The sequence below is a fragment of the Magallana gigas genome, chromosome 3 (assembly GCF_963853765.1).
Source record: "Magallana gigas chromosome 3, xbMagGiga1.1, whole genome shotgun sequence".
Lineage (NCBI taxonomy): Eukaryota > Metazoa > Mollusca > Bivalvia > Ostreida > Ostreidae > Magallana > Magallana gigas.
The window spans coordinates 48252619-48276783 of NC_088855.1; the positions used below are offsets into that span (position 1 = coordinate 48252619).

The window sequence follows — 24165 nt, forward strand, 5'->3', positions numbered from 1 at the left end:
AATTTAAACTTATTTTATTAAAAATATATACCATTCAATGATAAGATTGTTCAAACATTAGATTTTAAAAATTATACTTTAAAAAAGATAGAAGAGCTAGTCTATGTACAAACTGTTTATTATCACTGTGATAATTCACCTCGGAACTCCTTGGATGTTATCTTAGTTTTCATACAGGAACACCCATTTCCTTGCATCGAAAATTGAAAATGTAAATGACAAACATCAAAAGCAGGTAGATTAAATAAGCTTGTGTTTTGTTTTTCAGTGATAGTGCTAAGGAATCAGTTTCCCAAATGAATCGTTTTCTAAGATTTTGACAGAATCGCATTGTTTTCAGAGTACACATGATGATAATTTAAGGTCAACATCATGCCAAGAGGAGGTGCTCCACTCGTCACGGGTGTGTCACCCAAGGAGGGTCCCCCGGGGACAAGGATAACAATCAGGGGAGAGAACCTTGGAAAAGACCCGAAAGACTTGAACGGTAGATAGCATACATATTTACGTTTTTTTCATGTCTAACTTTATATAAAATTCGAAACAAGTCAGTCAGTCAGATTATGTTGCCAACGTGAACAACATTTTAACATTATGATACGACAACGTAAAGTAGTCCTTGTGTTTGAAAAAAATGTTTGTTGACTACTATCTGGTATGTCATATGCATTATATGAAATTTCTTAAACAACCAAACTAAATGCATCCAATTTATACTCTGTCCCAAGATATCCTGGATTCACATTTGGCTTAATTGCTTGATATTTATAAATACCTCAGGGTTCAAACGATGTTAATTCAAAAGTATGAAAAATTTCCAAGATTTTTCAGTCAAAACGCCCCTGTTAGCTTATCAGGTTTCAATACAATGTTAAAAAATGTGATGTCTACGGAGATTTTGTATTGCAGCAAGCCCGGATAATAACGTTGAAAAATTACGCGATGTATTCCGAGTGTATTCCGAATGGAGAAAAGATATAATCATTCCCCATTATGAATCTCCGTAAGAAATATGTTTTCGTTCCTGTGAATTTTTACGAGTGAAAGATTATAATGTGTCAATGAAATTATCTTGGAAAATATCCCTTTCAACTATTTCAATTGCACTTCTTTCACAGGTATGTGTATTTTTATTAAAATTCGTCCGAATGTGCTGCATAAATATCTTGGGACAGACTTTAACTACCGGTAATTGATACGATTTGTACAGAAAAAAAAATATTTTTTGACATTTGAGGTTGAATCAGAATCCTCCATAAATTGTCAAATATTGTAGGTTTGCTGATTTGTGGAGTGGATTGCCTGCTTACAGCGGAATGGAAGTCCTCAAGTAAAATCATCGCTCGCAGTGGTCCTGGGAAAGGGAAGGGCGATGTGACGGTTATAACAAAGTCAGGAGGCGTGGGGAGCTGTACTGTGGGGTTCAAAGGATACCATGTACAGATTGGTAAAAACTAATTTAGTATAAATGTCTTCAACTCATTCTGTGTAAATCTTAATTCTCAGAGAATGTTACAAATGATGGATAACAATGAAAATTTCAATTGGATATGATAAGCTTAAAATGTGATTCTTTGAGAAGATGCAAAGGACTATATATGGTTTGAGCCTAAAATGGCCCCTTTAAACGAACATTGTCATTTTACTGTAATTCTTTGTTTTATTTGTACAAATATACATTTGAAGTTTTTTCATAATTTTCATTTTGATTTAAGTGCCCACAATTTAAAAATATGACATCATAAAGTTTACCTTTTCCCGCCATTTTCGAATTTTAAGCATAAAACGGCTTGTTTTGAAGCAGTTTTTCTTTAAGGAAAAATTGAGCGACTGCTTGAACAAACAAAATATTTTCACCAAAGATGTATCTCTCCAGTACTTATAGGTGACAAAAAGTCTGTTCTTGTTCAAAGAGTCGCTCTATATTTCCCATTCGAAAGAAGATAAGAAAAATGTCAATTTTTGACTGATTTTGATTGAATTATGAAAATAGCGTCACTTCTGACGTCATATAATGCCAGTGAGTGCATATAAATCAAATAAATAGGTGAACAACATATTTTATATCAACTCTTTTATAAAATAACACAACAAATTAATGTACCTGAATCACTTAAATAATAGCGAATTATGGGGGCCAAATTTGACTAATATCATATATAGTTCTTTGATCAGATTCTAATAAAGAATACTATTACAAGTAATTCACAATAATTCACAATAGAAGGAGAGGGTGTTAACCAAGTGTATTGATACATGTATAAGAAGGTTACAAAGATTGACTTTTTATCCTCCAGGCCCCCTTCAGGAATCAGCCATTTGGATTGATGAGTCACAGACTGTTAATGTTCGCCGCCTTCACACACAGCTTCCGATGTTTTCCAAAGACGATGACGATCCTCTGGGAATATCAGATGAAGGCATTCAGTATGTACATGTGATGTATTTATAAACTGTATGACAAATCTTAGAAACCCAATACCATTATCAAGAATGAAATTTTTTTTTAAAAGAATACCAAATATGAATTGAAATAACATGGTTTGACTTGATGGTTTACTTCCAAGAATAACCATACAGGATACGGAAGCTTCCAATGAAATAAAAACTTACGAGGATAGGTAATGGCCAGCGCAGATTTCAGCCTCCAGAGTTACTTTTCTGACATTGTTGCATGATGAAGAATATAGTTTTCAGTATGCTGTTCTGTAGACAAATAACTTTTCTCCAGATCAGAAAGAATATTAAGCATGAACTGTTTCTTAAGAGTGTAGTTTTGGATCATTTTTATTCAGCATGTATTGATTCTTGTGAAAATCAATAGGAAAAATAACCCTCTGCCAATTAATGTGTATGGAAAAAAATATTTTTAAAATCTGAATGATATATTCTAGCATCTTTTGTTTTTCTTTTAATTTGAGTTCTCTCATTGTTTTAAAACAATGAACATGGTGAATGACCATTTATTTGTTATCTTAAGCTTAAACATAAGTTTTTGATGATTTTGAATTTTAGGGGCTGAGTTGTTTGTTGTTATTGTGTGATACAAATAGTTTGTTATTTGAATAATGCATTCTTGGATGGTAATTAAGCTCCAAAAGACTATTTTAAGATGTTGGATTTCTCTTATATAAAAAAATAAATAAATAGAACATACATCACTTGCAATGGTAGATATCATTTGACTCCATTTTCTATAAAAATGAATTTTCCCATCTTTTAATTCTGTTTAAAAGTATATTCTCAAATTTTTAGTGCCAAATATAAAGAAGAAGAGCTGTTGGAACTCTTTCCTGAAGGTTAGAAAATCAACACATCATTTATAAAATATAAACCCTGTTGGAACAGCAGCAATCAACTGTCTGTTATATACATGTAATGCATATAGCTTACATACATGTAGCACTGTTTATATGTACCTTGGTACATTTACCTTGTATATTGGGGTTTGTCTCGGAGTGTGATCACAATATCTTATTTTGACAGGTTCTGGGAACTTGTCGCTGGAGAATTTTTCGGCGGCCTGGTATCTTCTGGAGAACCACCACAGTACAAGGTAGTCACCTCACTCTCTGGGATACACAACTCTTCTCCTCCTTACAAGTGTGCATTTTGATCTTAGTTTGTAATTTACATGTATGGTATGTGTGTTTATCATTGTGTGTTGTATTTAGTTTTGATGACCTGAGGGCAGGCCTGGCCTTCATGAAGCGTAGGGCTTCCCACAGATCAGAGGGACCAATCACCTTTGTCAAATCCAACCTCTCCTCCACCCTTGACTGTTTGGAAAGTTTAGATGGTATGTTAAACTAGTTTTGTCTATCCTTAAAGTTCCTTATTACATTGTTCTTGTTGAGATTTTGAAGTATACCAATCATTTTTAGCTCACCGAGACGAAGTCAGGGGGAGCTTATGCTATACCCTCGGCGTCGGCGTCGGCGTCGGTGTCGGCGTCGGCGTCGGCGTCCGGACCTGGTTAAAGTTTTTGTTGCAGGTCCTGTATCTAAGCTATTACTTGTCCTATCTTCACCAAACTTGCATGGATGATGCATCTGGACCTACTTATGGACTTGAAAGACTTGGATGCTGAATCTGAATCCTAAATTTCAGATGCTGGAGGAGGTAATGGTTGTTGGACCAGGTTAAAGTTTTTGTTGCAGGTGCCCTTTGATAGCAATATCTAAGTTACTGCAGGTCCGTACTTCACCAAACTTTCATGGATGGTGTGTCTTATGATACTGATGCACCAGACAAGCTTGAGTGCTGAATCTGAGCTATAGGTTTCGGATGCTGCAGGAGGTTAAGGTTTTTGGAGCAGGTTAAAGTTTTTGTTGCAGGTGCCCGTTGATAGCAATATCTAATTTACTGCTGGTCTGTACTTCACCAAACTTGCATTGATGGTGTGTCTTATGATACTGATGCACCAGGCAGGTTTGGGTGCTGAATCTGAGCTATAGGTTTCAGATGCTGAAGGAGGTTAAGGTTTTTAGAGCTGGTTAAAGTTTTTGTTGCAGGTGCCCTCTGATGATTATATCTTAGTTACTACTTGTCCTAACTTCACCAGACTTCCATGGATGGTGCGTCTTATGATACTGATGCACCAGACAGGCTTGAATGCTGAATCTGAGCCATAGGTTTTGGATGCTGGAGGAGGTTAAGGTTTTTATAATTTGTTAAAGTTTTTGAAACGGGTGCCCTCTGATGATTATATCTTAGTTACTACTTGTCCTAACTTCACCAAACTTGCATTGATGGTGCGTCTTATGATACTGATGCACCTGATAGGTTTAAATGCTGAGTATGAGCCATAGGTTTCAGATGCTGGATATGGTTAAGTTTTTTGGACAGGTCACATGTTTAATAGATAATAGTACTATTTCAAACTTGCATAGTTGATTAAACTGTAGTATGAATGAATCACAGAGGAAGCTTCAGATGCAGAGCTTGATCTCCATTATCAAGGATGCTAAAAAATATATCTTAGTTATTACAGGTCCTTACTTCACCAAACTTGAATGGATGGTGTGTCTTATGATACAGATGCACCTGACAGGCATGGATGTTGAATCTGAGCCATAGGTTGCGGATGCTGGAGCAGGTTAAGGTTTTAATTGCTAGTGCCCTCTGATGATGATATCTTAGTAATTACTGGTCTGAACTTCACCAAACTTGCATGGAGATGCGTCTTATGTATACTGATGCACCTGACGGGCTTGAATGCTGAATCTGAGCCATAGGTTTCGGATGCTGGATGAGGTTTAGTTTTTTTGGAACAGGTCACATGTTTTATAGATGATAGCTTGCATAGTTGATTTAACTATATTATAAATGAAACGCAGAGGTTGCTTCAGATGCAGAGCCTGGTCTCCATTATCAAGGATGCTAAAGAAATCTCCTACCTCACTCAAACCTGCTCGATAGATAGATGTGTTTGTTGATAAATGATATAACATGATTCCTGTGATATAGTATTGTATGGTATGAAACAATAATGTTTAATATGACACAATATAATATCATATGTAATATTATAAAATGTTATATGATACAATATGATATTGTATCAATTTTTTTTTTATATTTTATGTTATGATATTGTATCATGATATCATTATGTATATTATGATACAATATTGTATAATATTATATTGTATTATTAATTAATTATTTTATCACATGATACTTTTACATAAGATATTGCGAAATATAATATTGTATCCTATGATACAATATTGTATATTCTATAATATTGTATCATATGATATTGTATACTATGATATTAGTTTCTGTAATATAGAATTATATCACATGAAATTGTATAATATGATACTGTAATATTATAAAATATATTATATTATACGATATTGTATAATATGATATTGGTTTATAATATGATATATTATCACATCACATGAAATTGTATTGTATGATATTGTAAAGCAAATTATTGTATCATATGATTCAATATGTATAGTATAATATTGTATTATATAATATTTTACTTTATCACATAATATTGTATCATTTGATATGATACAATGTTGTATCAAATTATATTGTATCATATGATACAAATCATATTATGTATTAAAAATGATACAGTATCATACTATATTATACAATATAATATCATATGTTTCAATGTTATGATGTATTATGTAATATGATATTGTATTATAATACTATATTGTTTTATATATAATGATATTGTATTATTTGATCAAATACAATAACGTATAACACAATACAATAGTCATATCATACGTTACAATATCATATCTCATCATTGTTTATTATGGTAATTTATTGTATTATATGATATATGTTGTAAATATGAACAAATGAACATTTGATTATCATACAATTTTTTAACAGATGATATACGATATTGTGTCAAAACAGAATCCATGAATATCCAAGATCATAAAGTATGATTTTCATTTAATATGATAAAGGCGGTGGTCTCTTAAAGGTGAAGTCTCATAAGGGTGATGTCTTGTCTCGGTGAGCTTTGTAATCTGTGATTACCTATGTTTATCAAATAATTTGACCAATACTCTTTGTTTTTGAAGCAATGTATCAACAATTTTGCATTGATGATCTGAAAGGGGATGCAGTAAATTCCTATGCTGTGTTGTTGATGCGTAAGTAGGGAATACCTGTATATACATGTATGTACCATAATCAAGGAACTAAACCATTATATGAAACTAAATGTATAATGCCTCCCAAAAGCAAAAAAAAAATCACTAATGATGATGTGTTTAATCTTCAGAGGCAAAGTCCTGTGCTGATGGACTGTTCCAGGAAGTGTTGGGAAGGAAGGACAAGGCAGACTCTACAAGGAACGCTCTAAGTGTCCTACAGAGATTCAAATTCCTCTTCTATCTCCCCCTGAATATTGACAGAAATATCAAAAGGGTAAGTTGATGATTGAACAAGCTCAGGTATAGCAGTGTGTCTCAAGGCACACAATCTGATTGGACAAGGTTCAGTCAAAACATTACCTTGAAACTTTTCTGGAGTTAATGCCTATGAAAAGCTTTTATGTACCAGTATTTCACTATAAATTTGAATGTTAGGTACAAAATATGGTACATTTATTACAGGGAGATTACAGTTTGGTTATAAATGACTACGTCAGAGCGCGGTCATTATTTGCCAATACACAAGTTCAAGTGTTTAAAAAAGGTGAGTTGCAGTTCCTGTGTCAATTGTATTTATGAAATTAAAATTATATTATATACATAGTTTAAATATAGTAGAAATTGAGCAAGGAACATACATCTGTCATCTTCTTTCTACAGCTGAGGGCACTATGTTATTTGTAAAGAATTACCTTTATCAGAAACATTCTACAATCTTTATTTTAAAAGAATGATTTTGATAAATATTATCTTTTCTCTACCTGCAGTTTATAATGATGTAGAGGGCAGAATTAACGCATTCCGAACCATGCTTCAGACAAAGTTACTAGAGTTACCCACCCCTTTAGAGGAACAAAAGAAGTTAATCAGGTCAGGACTGTATTTAACCATTAGTCTTATGTTCTTAGCACAAACTCAGTGTCACTTTTGGAAGTCATCACAGCTACCTATTGTTCCAGTTTAGTTAGCATTAATAATACCTGGGAAGGATACCTGGGAGAATTTTGAGAGGCTATGTGTTAACTTTCAGGTACCTGATAAGTCTGGGATGTGAGGGGGACCCAGCCTGGCAGTGTCTGGTCAACCAGCAGAAATGGCTGGTGGGGCTACTGACCAAGTGTAAGGATAGCCACATACAGGAGGGTGAGTCCTGGATCTCATTCAATCTCGAGACAGCAATATCTGTACCTCATTCATAGTCATGACAATATCTCAATCAATCTCAAGTGCTTTCTGTAATCTCAGTCAATTGCAGGCACTTCTTATGTATCATTCGATCTCAGGAAGTAACTTTTGAATCTCAGTTAATCTCAGGGCAGTGCTGTCTGTATATCACACAATCTCTGGGCAGTTCTTCATGTATCTCATTGAATGTCGGGGCAGATTAACCTGTATCTTATTTCATCTCACGGTTGTTTCTCATTCTAAATCAAGAATTGAAATTAATTTAAATAAAAAAAGAAATATATATATATGCTTTTTTGCCTACTGTTCAATAATGTTTAATTTTATATTTTCTATACATGCATTTATGTCATTGAATAGAGTGTGATTTAATATTGAATAAAGCAAGAATAATTGATTTGAATGTAGATAGATGGTTAATTGAGAGGTAGTTTTCTAAGCTTGGTCCTCAAAGTACCAACTTGTTCTCATTAAAATTTTAGAATGCATTTTATTGATATTTTCATGTGATTAATTTTAGAAGCAAACAGCCTAGCTGAGGGAGACACTAACATTGTCAAAAGCCCAGTAGCTCTTGCACAAGGTGGAGTATTCAGTTGAAAATATTTTTGGCAATTAGCTACTGTATACAGGATTATTTTTGCCCTGTGTAATTTTCTGCCCTATAAGTGTGCAAACAGTTTTGTTCCTTCTTAAATTCACCTAGACATGTTTGTGTTTAAGGAGAGATGATTTGAGACATTGGTATTTGCCAGTCTTAAATTTGCCCTGTGACAACGAAAGGCGAAAGGGGCTAAAATAAAACGGGGTTGAATGTTTCCCTGTATACAGTACATGTATTGGAATAAGATTGAATGTCTTTGGGTATGATTGATTATGGTTTGTGTTGTCCAATGAAAGAGTGATCAATATTGTGAACCCTTGTATTGTAGGAAGAGGAAGAGACACAAATGCCAGTACTAAAACATCTTCAGAGCAAGCAGGTCAGTGCTACCGTGTTGTGTTGCATGTGCCAGTAACATGTTAACAGTATAAATAGGGTCCGCTCTGGGTTTATATACTGCTGGATGAGTAAATACTCCAAAAACTCTCAAGCCAAAAAAAAATGCATCTACAGACAAATTGTTTAAGAATTTCTGATCAACAACCTCAGTTTACTACTGGTCATCTCTCCCCAGACTTTCAGTTACCACAGTTGACTGCACACATATTTAAATATATATACCTGTATGTACACATAGTCACTGTGGAATTGTTTCTTAGGCTGGAAATCAGGAACTCCTCAGAAGATTGTGTTTGTGGAGGAACTGACGAACCTAATGCTGGACAATATCCCAGACTTCTGGAAGCTGGGACAGGCTTACTTCTCAGGCTCCCTCTTCATCAACACGAAGGAGGTAAGATTTAACTGAGATGATATCATGTTCTTTGTTACATGATGTGACTACAGCTTGTGAATGAGATTCCTATTATTTGCCTTGTAGACATCAGATAAACATTACAAAGTAGACACCAGTAAACACAGCCAGTTCAAGGTATGTGATATTTAGTAACTACTGTTAGTGTGGAAATGTTAGTGTGAGGAAAGTTTGGCTTATGAGTTTACATTCATGCAAATTCACAATTGTTGACATTTTGCATTTTGTTAATTCTTTATTTCTGCAAAAGCATCTCCAATGCAAATATCTTTTTATATACAATATAGAAATTGCAAATTTGTTCCCACCGAAAACATCCAGGTTTACAGAATACATTTTGCATATACATTTAATTACATCGTCAAGTAAATAGATAAGTTATACTTTTTCATTTGTTTAATTTGTTGTGTTTCTTTTTATTCAGCAAATGGTCACAGATTTAATCAGCTTGTTTTCCAATCTGGTCAGAGCTGCCTTTCTACCAGAGTCTCTGGAGAACATCGCCAAGGAGACGCGGGATTCCTTTGGGAAGTGGCCCTGTCCATGCAGTGATATTCCGGGAGGTTGGCTCCCCTCCAGTGTCCGATATATCAGGTCAGCTACATCAGTTTATCTCCCAGTACACACTATTCCAATGAATGTCCCACAACTGATCATAAAACAATTGCATATGATATCGATGGTTAATAAGCAAATTTTATGAATAAATTCTGAAGATATGTGGTATATATCTGGTAATTTTGCAATAACAAAATTTTTTGGCACCCACTTTCATGTTGCAAAAATTACAATGAACCAAGCGCAAATATCATTTCTGGTATTGTTTTAGATAATATTATATATTTTTTTAATTGTAAAAAATGGCGAAAGCAAATAAAAAAGTTTACATATATACGGTACCGCATTTATTACATTTTTGTGACGTGAAAAAATCCTGAATATATGGTACATTAGAGAGGCTCTGAGAGTGAGTTTATTGACTGGCTTTACAAGACTTGTTTATATTAAACAGGTTCTGTGTGAACTCGCTGTCTTTCCTGGACCTTCCTGGGGATTCCCCTTTAATTCTCCAGGATCTGGCTCTGGACATCCGAACAAACTGCATGTTTACACTGCTCAAGCAGGCTATTGCAGGTATGTTTGAAATTCAGTAATTTTTTTGAGTGACTCAGGTAACCTATTGCAATTGGTTTTGGTCTGTCGTTGTGCGTCATGTGTGAACGATTGAACATTTTTAACTTCTTCTTGAAAACTACAAGGCCAATTCTTTTTAAAATTTTGGGGTAAGGGGAACATACATTTCATGACTCTTGCCGCACAGGGAATTTTGGGAAGGGCCAAAATGATCAAAATTTGACCATATTTAAAAAATCTTCCTCTTTACTTTCTGCCATTTGAAAGAAAAACTGAATTCAAGTTATGTAGACCAGGGAACTCTCCACCAAAATTATAAATTTCGTATTCCACAGGGTAGGGGTTTTGATTCTAGGGCGTGGCCAAAATGATCATGTAGTGTTATGCATGTAATGTTTAAAAATCTTCTTTAATTCTTCTGATACTGAATAGAAACTAACTGTATATTAAGAAAGATGAAAAATCCCTCTACCAAGATTTAATTTCATGTCCCGAAGGTAGAGTTTCTTACTACAGAGAATCTGCTGGATACTTGTACACAATTTGTTTCAGTCACTGTCATCAATTATAGAGACAGGCATTTAACCCATTTTATTTTTTCCTCTTGAAGATGTGAAACAACTGCACCTAAAAGAAACTTGGACAGTGGATACAGATGATGAATCAGGGGGAACAACTCAACTTGTAAGAGACTTCAATCAATTTTATTGCAAAATTTTGATATTCAAAGGGACATAACCAGTCTATGCTTATTTCTATGCCTTGTTCTTTGATAGCCTGCTTTGTTTGAGAACATTGTCAATGAGGCAATACAACATCTCCATGAAGTGGTCGTTCAAAACAAAGCTGGAGAGCCAGAGGTAAGTGCTTGTATTAGATTCTGTACCGGGTACATGACTTTTGTACCACTGTTCTTATACATGTACTGATTTGATATTTACATGTTATTAAGGCACACTTTAGCCAACATAATTTTTGCATGCTTAAATATTTTTGATGGATGAATTGATGATAAAAAAAAAAGTGAAAAATTATTCATTACCATGGTACAAAAAATATACAGTAAATGAATACTTGAACAATTGCATCTTTTAAAAAATGCTTTATTGGTGAGACTGATTTTAAATGTTTTTCTACAATAAGGTGTTTTTCTTTTTAGATTTTTGCCCAGCGAACCATACAGAAAGACGCTACCGCCCTGTGCACCCAGCTTCTACAGGCCTTCTCCCCCTGTCTCCACAAACTCGCTTTTGATCCTCCTGAAGTCACATCCAAAAAGTAAGAACTGTTCTGTTATATCCCAGATTTTTATAAAATATGTGTGTCAACTGGGATTCTTGCTTTTGAAATTGAATTTTTGAATATAAGCATACTATTTAGCTGGACAATTTGTTTATTTCTTATACACCAACATACAGAAAACAAACTAAGAGTATTTGTTTTGCAGAAATAAGGGAGGAAAGAGAGTTATTTCCCCTGAGGACTCTTCAGCACCTCCACCTGATGAAGGAGTTCCACCATTTGTAAGCCACATCCACATTACTATTACAAGAATGGAAATAATACAAATATACAAATTCTTCTATGATCCATCCCAACAAATGAAGAAAGATTTATCCTTGTTAAAACCTTTTTTGGACAATGTTTTGTTATTACGAAATTTATCTACGGTAGTTTTAAAGAGGGTTGTTTAGATAAGGCCATTACTAGTAACTATTTGATGTTGACCTTAGGTGAAGGCACACATATTGGACTGAGGTGGTAAAACTGTTGCATTACTAAATGTTAAAGTTATGCCTACTACAATGTAAAAACAACTTCTGTATAAATGTATGCACCTGGTCAATATTTACTCCATTTGAAAAAAAGCTTATCATGAATTTTGTAGAAAAGTCAGCTTTTTCTAATGGAAAAGTTGTTGAATCAGAGAAAAAAAAAACTATAAACTTACTGGTATTATGATTTATTTGATTGCAGGACAAACGCTTGATAATCATACTGAGCAACTGTAACCACACAATGGTCCGAGTTATCCCCCGCCTGGTCGAAAACCTCAATAAACATGGCTACGTAGAAATGGAAAAAGCTCTGAGGGTACGTGATGACAATTCGTATAGTTGTCACTGTTTTTACTAAAGTAGAGGGTGGAGGTGATAAATTGTAAACAAGATGTTAGGTCTACAATCAAATACTATTGCTATTGCTTAGCATGGTGGTTAAAGAAGTATTATGAATATGATATTCAGAGTACAATGATTACTTGATTTAGTTTCTCAGTGAAATGTACTAGTTACAAAAATCACAAAAATACCAGGGGCAAAAAAAATCATATAGCAGATTTTAACTGCAGTTGTTAAAATTTGAATCATTCATAGAATTAATATTACTAGTAACATTAAGAAACACAACATTGTGAGGGAACCGAATCTGATGACATTTAAGATTTAGCTTTTTTTCAGTTATAAAACTTTAAAGATTTTGACTTGAGTTAAAGCTGCTTTTAGATCCAGGGATAAGATACTATACTAAACACAGCTTATAGATACATGTATACTGGCACTCAAATACCGGTAATTAAAAGTTGAGTTTTAAACATCATGAATTCATAATTTTTATTTACTAGAACTGATGGAAGATATTGAGTGTATACTTGCTTCCATGAAGTTTATAGCATACTAGATGAATTTCACACAAAACTAGACATACTCGTTATTCTGTGTTTAGACATTGCACTACATGATGAATTATTCTCTCTTTTTTGTTGTACATGCTTATTCCAACAACAAAATTCCTGACTCAGAATTTCTGTTGTGGCTTAATACCAATGAGCTTTGTTGGCTACTCTATTCAGGACTCTCGTATTTCAGAATGATAACGAAGAGAATTCAAATATTTCTCGCATCCGAAAGGCAGATCTGAAAGAAGGATATAAGGTTTCTAAATAAGTTTTCAGCATCCCTGCTTTCAATGTATAATATGTCTGTCTGTCTTTGATGTGAGTCATGTGACCAACTATTTGTCATTTCTTTACGTGATTTCCCCTCTGCCAACTTGCCTTTTTTTCACCAGTTGACCCAGCTGCCACTTATTTTCAGCACTATACTTCCAGCTTTATTTTATTCATTTCATCCAACACGGTTTTGTCATTTTTTGATTTTTTAAGATAGTATTTATGTTAATGTGTTTAAATACATTTTCTGAGATTTGTTTTGCATGGATAAGTTTTGATTTCTTGTTTTTCTGTTTTCTATTTTTATGTGTATGTTTATAATGTTATTGAATATAGTGACTCCATATATATACATGTATAAGTTGTGACATACAAATGTACCAGTAATACATGTAATTATGTCATATGTGTACTTTTATTGTAATCACCTGTATTTTCTTTCTCTGAATTATCCATGTATTAAATTATCCTGCATGAAGATAACACATTCCTCATTAACACAGTCATCTAAATTCAGGTTGCTAAGGATACTTATGAGGATCTAGATGATAGTTTGTTTGAGGCCTATGTGGAGGAAAAGTCCAATCCAATTGTAGGTGCCATAGAACAAAATGTCTACAAAGGAGGCTTTCAATGGAAGACCTGCAAAAAACCAACAGGTATTCAAAAAAAATTTGAAAACAAGAATATTTGAAATATCTCGTGATATTGCTGAGAAATTAAGAATTTTTTTCATGAATGTGAGGAAAACTGCCTTTACACATCAAATTTGCAAAATTGGTTCTATACCTAAATCAAAGATGAGACTTTTTTATTTGTTGACAGGAGTAAGAAACTACATCAAAGACATGATCATGAAGATCATTGAGGTCCATGCTGAGGTATTTGCTGTATCCCCAGTGTTCGTTACCAGGGTTACACAGAAGGTGATTGAGGCAGTATCTGAGGAGCTGACCAGGCTGATACAGTGTGTCACAGAACATGGGCCCTACAGTCCCATACAGGTAAAAATTGTAACCTCTTCTTAGCCAAAGACTCAAAGTATTAATTCTGTGGCTTTTTTGTGCAGCGTGTGTATATTTTTTGGAAATATGTACCATATCTTAAGATACCCTTGGCCAAGTTTTGGCAATATTGTCAGACTTTCCTTGGCCCACTGCTTTTATAAATTAACTAAAAGTAGAGATTTGGCCCTTAAACAAAGGGAGTTACAGTAAAAAGGAAAATATAAACAAAAGAACAGGTAGTGGTTGTTTGAAGAGACAGTACTGCTGAAAACATATGTGTGAATAACTTCAGATTTACCTATTGTATCGTTGGGAAATAAGAAATAACATTGATTGTAATAGTTGAAATACATAGAAATCCCTTTCACATAATTAATGTAATAATGAGCTTCTGGAAATTTAAGGGTCATACAAACCGGAATAATCTTACATGTATATCGTTTACTGTAGAAGTACTTTTGTCTGCGTGGTATTTATTTACGCTATGAACGCGGGCACAAATTTTCCTCGTAATTTTTTCCCAGTGTACTGAAAGTGCATTTTGGAATTGCATTATATGAATAAGGATACTAGTAATCGGAAGTTACTACATTATAGAACACTTGCATATAAGTGTACCCAATGTATATCGTTTTTATCTATGCAAACTGTCAAACAAATTTGTATTGAGAATTCACATAATAAATAATTTAATCTCCTAACGATTTGAATTTTCTGTAAATTTACTTACATGAAATTTAAACTTCTCCAAGCTTGAGATAACGGCACGTGTCAGACAACAAATAGCCCCAAGCGGGTTTGTCTTTCAATTACCCAATTAACTACACGCCAAGACCCGCGTTTTTACTGCAATTTTTAGATCCCTTTGTGCTCTGATTTTTAATTGATTAAACTGATCAACTCAATAATTTAAACGACATGAGAACTCATAAATTGACAGTTAATAAAGATTAAATGGTGTTTCAGACGATTTTAGCCAGCGTCGTAACATCTTGACGGCTAACTAATGACTACCGACCAGTGCACAACCGATAATTACTGTTCACTGTGAACAGTTCTTACAATTTAAGTTCAAAGTTTGACAAATTCTAGGTAATGAAAATCGCTGAGAACTATATTTCATATAGTTATTCAAATGATTTTTTTTTTTCGTTCAAAGAATCTGCGTAAATTTTTACCCGTGGATTAAATTGATATTGTGATTCCGCGGAATTATGACCCCGTGGAAAAAAATATGTCTACAGTATTTGTACCACGTGGACTTTGATTGACAGTGATTGACACATGCTGAAAACTACAAGATCTTCGTCCAACTACGATCCTATGGTTATACGAGGTTAAAGGGACTCTCTAAATGGAACACATCCTTACTTACTCGATAATTTGTAAATAGTTTACCAATTTCGGTTCATTATAAAATGCACAGACATAAATATGTCAAATAACACCTCAAGGGGCCTCATTTACAAAAATGAATTTAGGTTGTAACAACTCCTATGATAAACATGAAAAATACATGCTTACAAAATAATAATTTTGGTTATTTAAAAAACTTTGAACAATTATTACCTGGGAGAAGTAGAAAATACATGTTTTTATCAACAAACATGTCCAAGAGAATCTTCGCAAGGCCTGCATGTGTTTTGTTTACAGTAAATACGCATGCATAATAGTATAGAAGGCTGAACCCAGTAACACGTTGCGATGTAAATATGTGATAGCTAGGTTATACGTAATTATTACTTTTAATGAAATAATTAGATTTATTTCATGGAGAACTTCGTAATTTTCTGAAAGTTTATACATTCATGAGCACTGGTAGTACAAAAATAACAAACCCGATCTGAAATTTTTTTCAAGTTTGTTTTTCATAAGATGCGCTGTACTGTCACTTTAATTAAAACTCACAAGACTTTACATTTGTCGTAGCATAGATGGAAAATTACATTACCCAAGGGCAAAGGGCTTAATCTAACAGACAGTATGGAATAAAGGCCAACTCATACTGGTACCTGTTCTTCCCAGTTGAAAACCTGGCCTCCCAATAACACAGATTTGCTCTCTTATCCTTCATTTTTTTTCTTTATCAGGCTCGCTTGGAACTTCTGGCTCTACAAGAAACGGTCAATATGTACCTGACTCCACATGCAAGGTAATCCTGCCAAGTTTCTTTAATGAAGTACATATATACTAGTATTCAGATTTTGTTTACCCATTTTTCAGTCACAGACTTTCCCCTTTAGTCCATAATTTATCTCCAAGATGTTGCTTTTTTCAACCTTAGCATAGCACTTAATGATTATGAAAATGTCCTACTTTTGACTGTGATCATGTGAGATCAGTTAAATCTTATAATATTTTTAATGGGAAACTGTTTTCTAAAATTAACCTATGGTCATTTTCTTTTATATCATAAATGTCTATGTAGCAGTTTTACATGATCACTGGTACAGTTGTCCTAATATAGTAACAGATTATTCTTAAGAGTGCAGATATAGTCAGTGATTTGTGATACAGCCACTGTGACTTGTCTATTGTTGTAACAATGATCTGTGGGAGTGCTGATACAATCAGTGATTTGTTTTCTAGCTCCTGTTACAAGGATGCCCTAGATGACCTCCCAGTGCTGAAGCCGGAGCACAAAAAGTGAGTAGAACACCAGGGGTTACCTCCCTTAGTTAATGCTGGAGAGCAGATGTCTCCAATACTCTGTGCAGTTAACAGTATCAAAAAAGAAAATTGATGGGTAAATGATAATATATGCTCAGGTTGTTGAGTTTGGTACATTTTCGTCTGTCAGTCAGGAGAGGACAAAAAAGAAAAGTGGTTCTGCTGAATTTTTCCTCTTCATCCATTTTTCTATCTATAAGTACATGTACATAACTAAAGTCAAATTAAGTTTGTTCGTATGTTAATTACAAAAAATTGTACAAACGTTAATCATAAAATGATGAAGATTGATATTATCTAAGCATATTATTATCCTTATAAAGTAATTCCACCAACAGATATTGAATGATTATGCTAAATATTGTTCAAATTTTGGGATGATAAAACATTGTCAAACTTTTGATCTTGGCATATAAGTACAAATGGAACGGGCTACAGACAGAGGGTACCATAAATACAGAGTGTAAAAGCACCGTTTATACCAGGATATTTTTATCAGCCCTACACTGTCCTCTTGAATCTGCAGTCATAACATTGTCCACATTCCTCCCTTGTTTTAAAAATATTTTGAAAAATTATCAACATGTACATTTGTATTAATTTCATCTGTCAAATGTATAACCAAAAAAAACCCCAGAGTTGGAATGTTTATAATGATAACTATAATGAGAATCCCTTGGTGAATAGTATTAATATTTTAATCCGTAGAACAACATGTGGCTGCCCTGACCTTGACACCAGGAATAAAAACAACATTAATTAGGGTGCAGCAGCGAAATAATTAGAGGAAGTAAATGAATTCTGATGAGCCAGTGTCACATGATCTCTGATTAAGTCACATTCGATCTGACTGCAGCAGAAACCAGATTTAGCTCCTTCAGAGCTGTTATAAAAAACAAACCCTAGTCAGCTAGTCCATTATTCAGAGTTGTTGAAGGCCTTGTCCAGAGCTGCAGATTGATCTGTTCAGTAAAGTTATCTTGTCACCAATGTCGGTTTATTACATAAGAGGAAATTTTTAGCGACATGCTGATGCAACCATTTATAGAAGACATAGACATGTTATACATACACAGGAAATTGATGCTCTGCAGCAGTCACATTGCTCTATTATTCTTCTGAGTCATCTATTGATCAAATATTAGGCTTTTCAAAATTAATTCTACTTTTAATATCACCTTCAAAATACAAACCAACGAGGGGGGGGGGTGTATTGAAGTAAAATCTTGACTGATAGAAAATTCAACTTAATGATATTTATCTAATTAAGTAAATTAAGAAAAAAGTGTACCGGTATTTGTATTTGAATCAAAAAAACTAAATATCTGACCACAGGTGGGCTGTGTTTAGTCAGTAATAAATTGCCGGTAAAGACGTATCAGAGATGTTATCTTTAAAAGAGCACCAAATGTGTTCTATGCATATTAAATGCATTTTATAGCTGCTCAAAGAAAAACAAACCAGAAAGGATAAGTTAGGTAAAAGGGATTTTTTATTTTTAAGAGATTTTCCTTAACCTATACATGCACAATATCAAACTTAGAATTGACTTTGGATAGCCTTTTGAACAATTTGACAGATGTTACACTTTGTATATTTGATACTGGACATAAGCTCACCTGATTTAACTTTTTTAAAAGTCAAAGTTATTGATATAGCATATTTGATTGAGCAATTAAAGTGTTTATAAAGATTATAATACCCCACTGAATTTGTTCTCTTTTCTCTGCTATTTAGACATTATTGTTGATGATAACATGGCTGTGTTATTTGACTTCTGAGGTACAACAATTTTGATAAAACATGTTCAAGTACTGTATAAGGCTTGCAGTAAAAATTTTTAAATTTAGCTTATAATTTTCACAGTAAGTGTGTATTACAAATTTGCATGAATACTTTGGAATTTGGAACAAACTTTGATCGGAAAATCACCAGTATTGAATTGGATAGTGCTGAGTTATTTTTCTTAACATATTTTAATCATATTTCTTTTTACGGAGGACACTTTAAGGCACAAGATTGCTGTTGCACTTTATGATCGAAGTTTCAAAGGGTTCATCTTTTAAATGCATCCATCTTCCGGGCTATACTAAATAAATGTTTTGCTGGAGCAGTCAAAGCTTGGACTGGAAAATATTGTTTGACGATCTTTATCTTAGGATATATTAAGTGCAATAATAGATTAAATACATAAATCTTGTATTTTCTATTAGTCCAAACTAATGTACAGTGTAATTAATATACAGGTAACTCTCGATAGCTCGAAGTCCATGGGACCAGAGGAAAACTTCGAGGTATCAAGAGTTCGAGCTTTCAAGAGTTCGGAATTTTCCGGGTTGACCGACGGGTTATGAAATTAGTCTTACCAGATGTTATGATCAAGCCATTTATTTAGTGCTAACCTTACGCACGTGCTTAAACAACGTTTTCTTTTCAGTTAAATATACAGACCTGGATATTTTTAAAACTATATACAAAAAAATATTGAATAAATTCATGATACACTATAATTATATATTTTATGATGATCCGATTGCTCAGTACAAGTTGACCGCGAGACGACATGTCGTAAATTAGATACATGAGTATCAACATGATCACCCATTGTTCCTACTGTGCGGGTCTTTCACCAGCTGTGAGAACTTATTCAGCAATAATCGTTATATTTCCAATGATACTGATAAGCGTAATTTCTACAGTTTAATAATTCTAAAATTTTGACCATGGCTCAAAGTTATCTCTTCGTCTGAATTTATTTCTAATTTTCTCCAAATTATCGTAAAACGGTCAGTGTTAATTATAGATTAGGTATCAATATGGTCAATCATCAAACAATTATCACATTGCAGGACAGGTGTCGACAGAATAAACAACCCGTGACACGGGTCCCACGTCTAACGCCTGTAGCCATTTAAATGACCAAGTAGGTGTTAATTATTAGGTAACGCTTGGATATAAACAACCACTTCGAGGTATCGAGAGTAAAAAACTATACATTATGAATAACGGGACTGTAGTTTGACCTCGAGAGATCGAGGGTTTCGAGAGATCAAGAGTTCGAGATATCAAGAGTAATTTTGCTTAGTTATATAGGGGAAAAAATCGGGACCCTAGACTCACTTCGAGCGATCAAGAACTTCGAGCGATCGAAGTTCGAGCCATCGAGAGTTACCTGTACAAGAGAGAGAGAGACAGACAGACAGAGACAGAGGGAAAGAGAGAGAAAATAAGTAAGATTATTTTCAAATGGGTTATAATATTGGAAGTGATATTGATTTTCATCATGGATGGACAGTGCATTCATTTTGCTTTTAAAGATGCATGTCTGTCTCCTATTCTATTGAGACATAGCGAAGGGAAGGGGATTGGGGTGTTTAGCACTTCTTATAACAATAGATTGTTTTGATACTTAGATTATCCTGGGGGCATAGTGTGTTGTTGACACATTTCTTATTAAAGTGCTAACTAATTGGAGTAAATTGTTTAAATGATTAAAAACTCTTAATTAATAACAACACTCTTAAAAATGTTATGAAATTGTGCTGTTATCTTTAGGTATATAAACAATTCAAAAATGAATTTTAAAAAAACTTTTTTAATAAAACATGTACAATTAAAACATTTTTTTCTCAATTAGAATTATTTCTTTCTTCTTTAAAAATAAATTTAATAAAATTCAATTTCAACTATTCATTTATTCATCACTTTTTTTAAAGTGAACATGCATAAATATGCATAGTAATGCAAAGTAATGCCATGTAATGCCAGCATTACACTAGATTTTGGAAAGTAATGCATTACATTAGCATTACTTGTAATGCTAATTTTGAGGCATTACACATTACTAGCATTACTTTGAAAACATGTAATGCATTGCAATGCATTACCATTACATTTAGCATTACCCCAAGCCTGGTGCTGATACAAACAATTTTTAAAATCATTTTTATGACATGAAAAAAAATGTTTAATATTAGGTATTTTTTCCCTCATCCTTTTTACCACAATTTTTTATCCAAAAGAGGGGGGGGGGGGGTCTGACAGATAACTTTGTTTACCAGGTGAGGGCTGGAGGCATATTTTTGGTTTATTCACCATGGAAGGAAATGTAATAAGTTTGAATTTTTTAGAAGAAGTCCAGGAGACATGTTAACAAAAATTCTCTGTTTTTGTGAATAAACCCCTGACACCCCCTTGGCTTGCAAATATACCTGTTCTAAGGAACTGTAGAACAAATGATCTGGGGTTTTGGATTATGGTGTAAGGAAGAGTACGGTTATGCTGATGGGCTTTACTGCCCGAAGTACTAACATATTTCTAATTTAATATATCACACAGAATATTTATATGCTTTAGCCTGTCCCAAGGTTGAGCAATGTAAATGATACCATATCATAACATTAGCATACTCAATCACTTCATGAGATCAGAACAGCAGCACAGAGATATTAGTTAGTCTAAGGAGCTCTAATAAATTTATAAAATAATTCCATTTTTATTTAGTCCAGTATACTATATATATAATATAAATTTCTTAAGTGTGTATATTGTATTCAAAACTAATTTTTTCATGCAGATGACCTATCATGCTTGAAAAGAGAGTCCTTAGGAATAACAAGTTGTACATATAATCAGTTAATATATCATATATATACATTGACAGCTAGCATAGTAAAAATGATTACATATACTTCTGATATTTTGTTCTGTCAACATCTGTCATCTTGCATAACCACAAATTTGTTACCGGGGCATATATACACACACTAAGAAGTAAATTACTTTGCAAAAACTTGTTGAAATCAAATCTGTACCTTAGGTACGATATGTTTAAAGTATTAACAGTGAACAAATTTTGACAGAATTAAACATTATGAATTCATTGGAATAAAAACTAATTAATTATGCAGAAATCCTTGCACCCTATTAAAATTTTACATCAAAACAACACATAATTTGGGCTGGAGTTCATCAGCCTTTTCCAGTGTTTGTTTTCCTCAAGGCCATCTGTAGGAGGTTTGATAAATCTGATAAAAATAAAAGCCGTTAAAAAAAGGCTCGTATATTGTTGCATGTCTCATCCCACATTGGGTTCATAACCTCCTTCAGAGGCAAATTTTCGAATTATGAAAAGCAATTAAGAATGGGGAGAAATGAACTTTGAAAAAAGCAAAATGACCATGATGAAAAAAAAAAAATCGGTCTAGATTTTTTAACCTGGATTCATTATCACACCGTATCTATTAGTTTTTGCCTATGGATAAGATAAAGTAACCAGACCTTTTAACATAGGTAACTTTGACAAGCTAAAATCTCTCCTGAGAAAAATTGAACTATATCATGTTGCTTTAGTGTCTGCAATATGTAATCACATTCATAACAAGGGGTCCATGGACCACATAGTTCACCTACATAACAGTTTAACAGTAACCCCTGTGTTTTATATATATATATATATATATATATATATATATATATATATATATATATATATATATATATATATATATATATATATATAATGCCCCCCTTCGAAGAAGGAAGGGCATATTGCTTTGCTGCTGCATGTTTGCCGGGCGGTCCACCAACAGTTTTCATTCATTTTTTCGCAGAGGTTGCACGTACTGAAATGAAATTTGGTATACAGATTTATCATAATAATATCTAGGTCAGGTTCGATTTTGGGTATGATTGAGCAATTTTTGACAGAGTTATGCCCCTTGGACTTAGAAAAATTTGAATTATTTACAGTTTCCGTTCATTTTTTTTTTGGCAGAGGTTGCACATTCTGAAATGAAATTCAATACATAGATTTATCATAAAAATTTCAATATTTTGCAGTTTCTGTTCATTTTCTTCGCAGAGGTCTTCAAGGAAGGGGGGGGGGGCATAAGTGTTTCACAAACATCTCGTGTTCACATATATAATAGAAAGGAAATCTTTGAGAAAAAGTCTCAAATTAGAATTAGTTACAGACAAACAGACAGACAAAAAATCTGACAACAAGTGACCAGAAAAGCTCCCTCAAGCTCATAACTCAGGTGAGCTAAAAACCTTATAATCGCTCTAAGAATATGTGTTGAATTCACATGGTATTGATCAATGCCAAGTTCAACACAAGAGAATAAATTCATTGCAAAAAAAATTTTCCTTTCAGACTGCAGGAAGAGCTGCTGAATAAATTCAAATCTCAGATGAAATTCCAGCTGATGTGTTTCTATGGTGACAATATTTTGAGATCTTCAAGTGAGGCATAGTTGCATTCAGCAGACTTAAAATGATTATAATGTCACTTGATAGAGGTCGAAGGATGGAAATTCATGATGTGAAAGTGTCATATGACCTGCTATTGTGCAATACATTTTGTTTTGTTATTGAAATGTCCTTTTTTGTCTTTGCATCAAATATTAAAACTCAAAATGAATTGGTATAGTTTTTCCTTTTTTTAGATGCAAAGCCTCATCAAACAACAGAAGGACAAAATTTGAATAGCAAAAATAGAATCTGTCCATGGCAACTCAAATATTATGGGAATGTTGAAGATTAAGTAGAGAATTTATTTTAGATGTGGTTTTAAGTTAAGAAGTCTTTTTCTCTATATGTGTAAGCTGGTTAAGTACATCTTGATAGTGTTTTGGTTGTGTGTGTATTTATAATACATGGCTGAGACGTGTAGAGTATTATGTATTACAGTATTATGTCAAGCGTTGTTTCCTGTTTACAAGGATAAATCTGGCCTGGGAGATTTCCAACAGTCAGATACGGAAACCAGATTGATGTCTGATAGATTTGATAATGTATTGTATGCATGTATCCTGAATCATCCCTGCTTACCATAGATTTACATATAATTTTCAGGCTTATAAATGTGAAATATTAAAGAACATTAATTTTAACATTCAGAGGTGAATATGATAAGTTAGGAAAGCTTTCTTTCTGAATGACCAGTTCACATGATGTTCATATGTGGATCCATCAAAGAAATAACCCTCCCTTTCTCCACTCCAAACATGCTGAATACATATAGTACTGTCACAATGTTAAATAGTGTTCACAATGTTCAAACTCACCTACATCAAAAGGAATATTTAAACCCCATGCAACAAAGTTTGTAAGTGCAACTGCATTGATTTGTAGGCATTTAAGACACAATG

At 33.5% G+C, this 24165-nt stretch overlaps 1 protein-coding gene across 7 annotated transcripts; it reads left to right on the forward strand.

Annotated features, from left to right (window-relative positions):
- The first annotated feature begins 116 nt into the window (after positions 1 to 116).
- On the forward strand, positions 117 to 23435 carry LOC105329401 (exocyst complex component 2). 7 transcript variants are annotated; one of them, XM_034483016.2, is made up of 30 exons: positions 117 to 235; positions 341 to 487; positions 1277 to 1447; positions 2298 to 2427; positions 2568 to 2621; positions 3256 to 3299; positions 3487 to 3556; positions 3675 to 3799; positions 6573 to 6644; positions 6776 to 6921; positions 7110 to 7191; positions 7415 to 7517; positions 7678 to 7790; positions 8353 to 8415; positions 8765 to 8815; positions 9096 to 9229; positions 9317 to 9367; positions 9675 to 9844; positions 10263 to 10384; positions 10995 to 11068; positions 11161 to 11244; positions 11544 to 11662; positions 11832 to 11907; positions 12362 to 12478; positions 13252 to 13317; positions 13852 to 13993; positions 14160 to 14338; positions 16432 to 16493; positions 16931 to 16987; positions 23169 to 23435. In XM_034483016.2, exons 2-30 carry the CDS (start codon positions 373 to 375, stop codon positions 23266 to 23268), a joined length of 2892 nt encoding a protein of 963 aa, XP_034338907.1. In that variant the 5' UTR covers positions 117 to 235; positions 341 to 372; the 3' UTR covers positions 23269 to 23435. The 7 variants fall into 7 exon arrangements, with proteins under 7 accessions (XP_034338907.1, XP_034338914.1, XP_034338911.1 ...); XM_034483018.2 differs by having other exon boundaries at positions 121 to 235; positions 364 to 487; XM_034483017.2 differs by having other exon boundaries at positions 140 to 211.
- Positions 23436 to 24165: the final 730 nt, after the last annotated feature.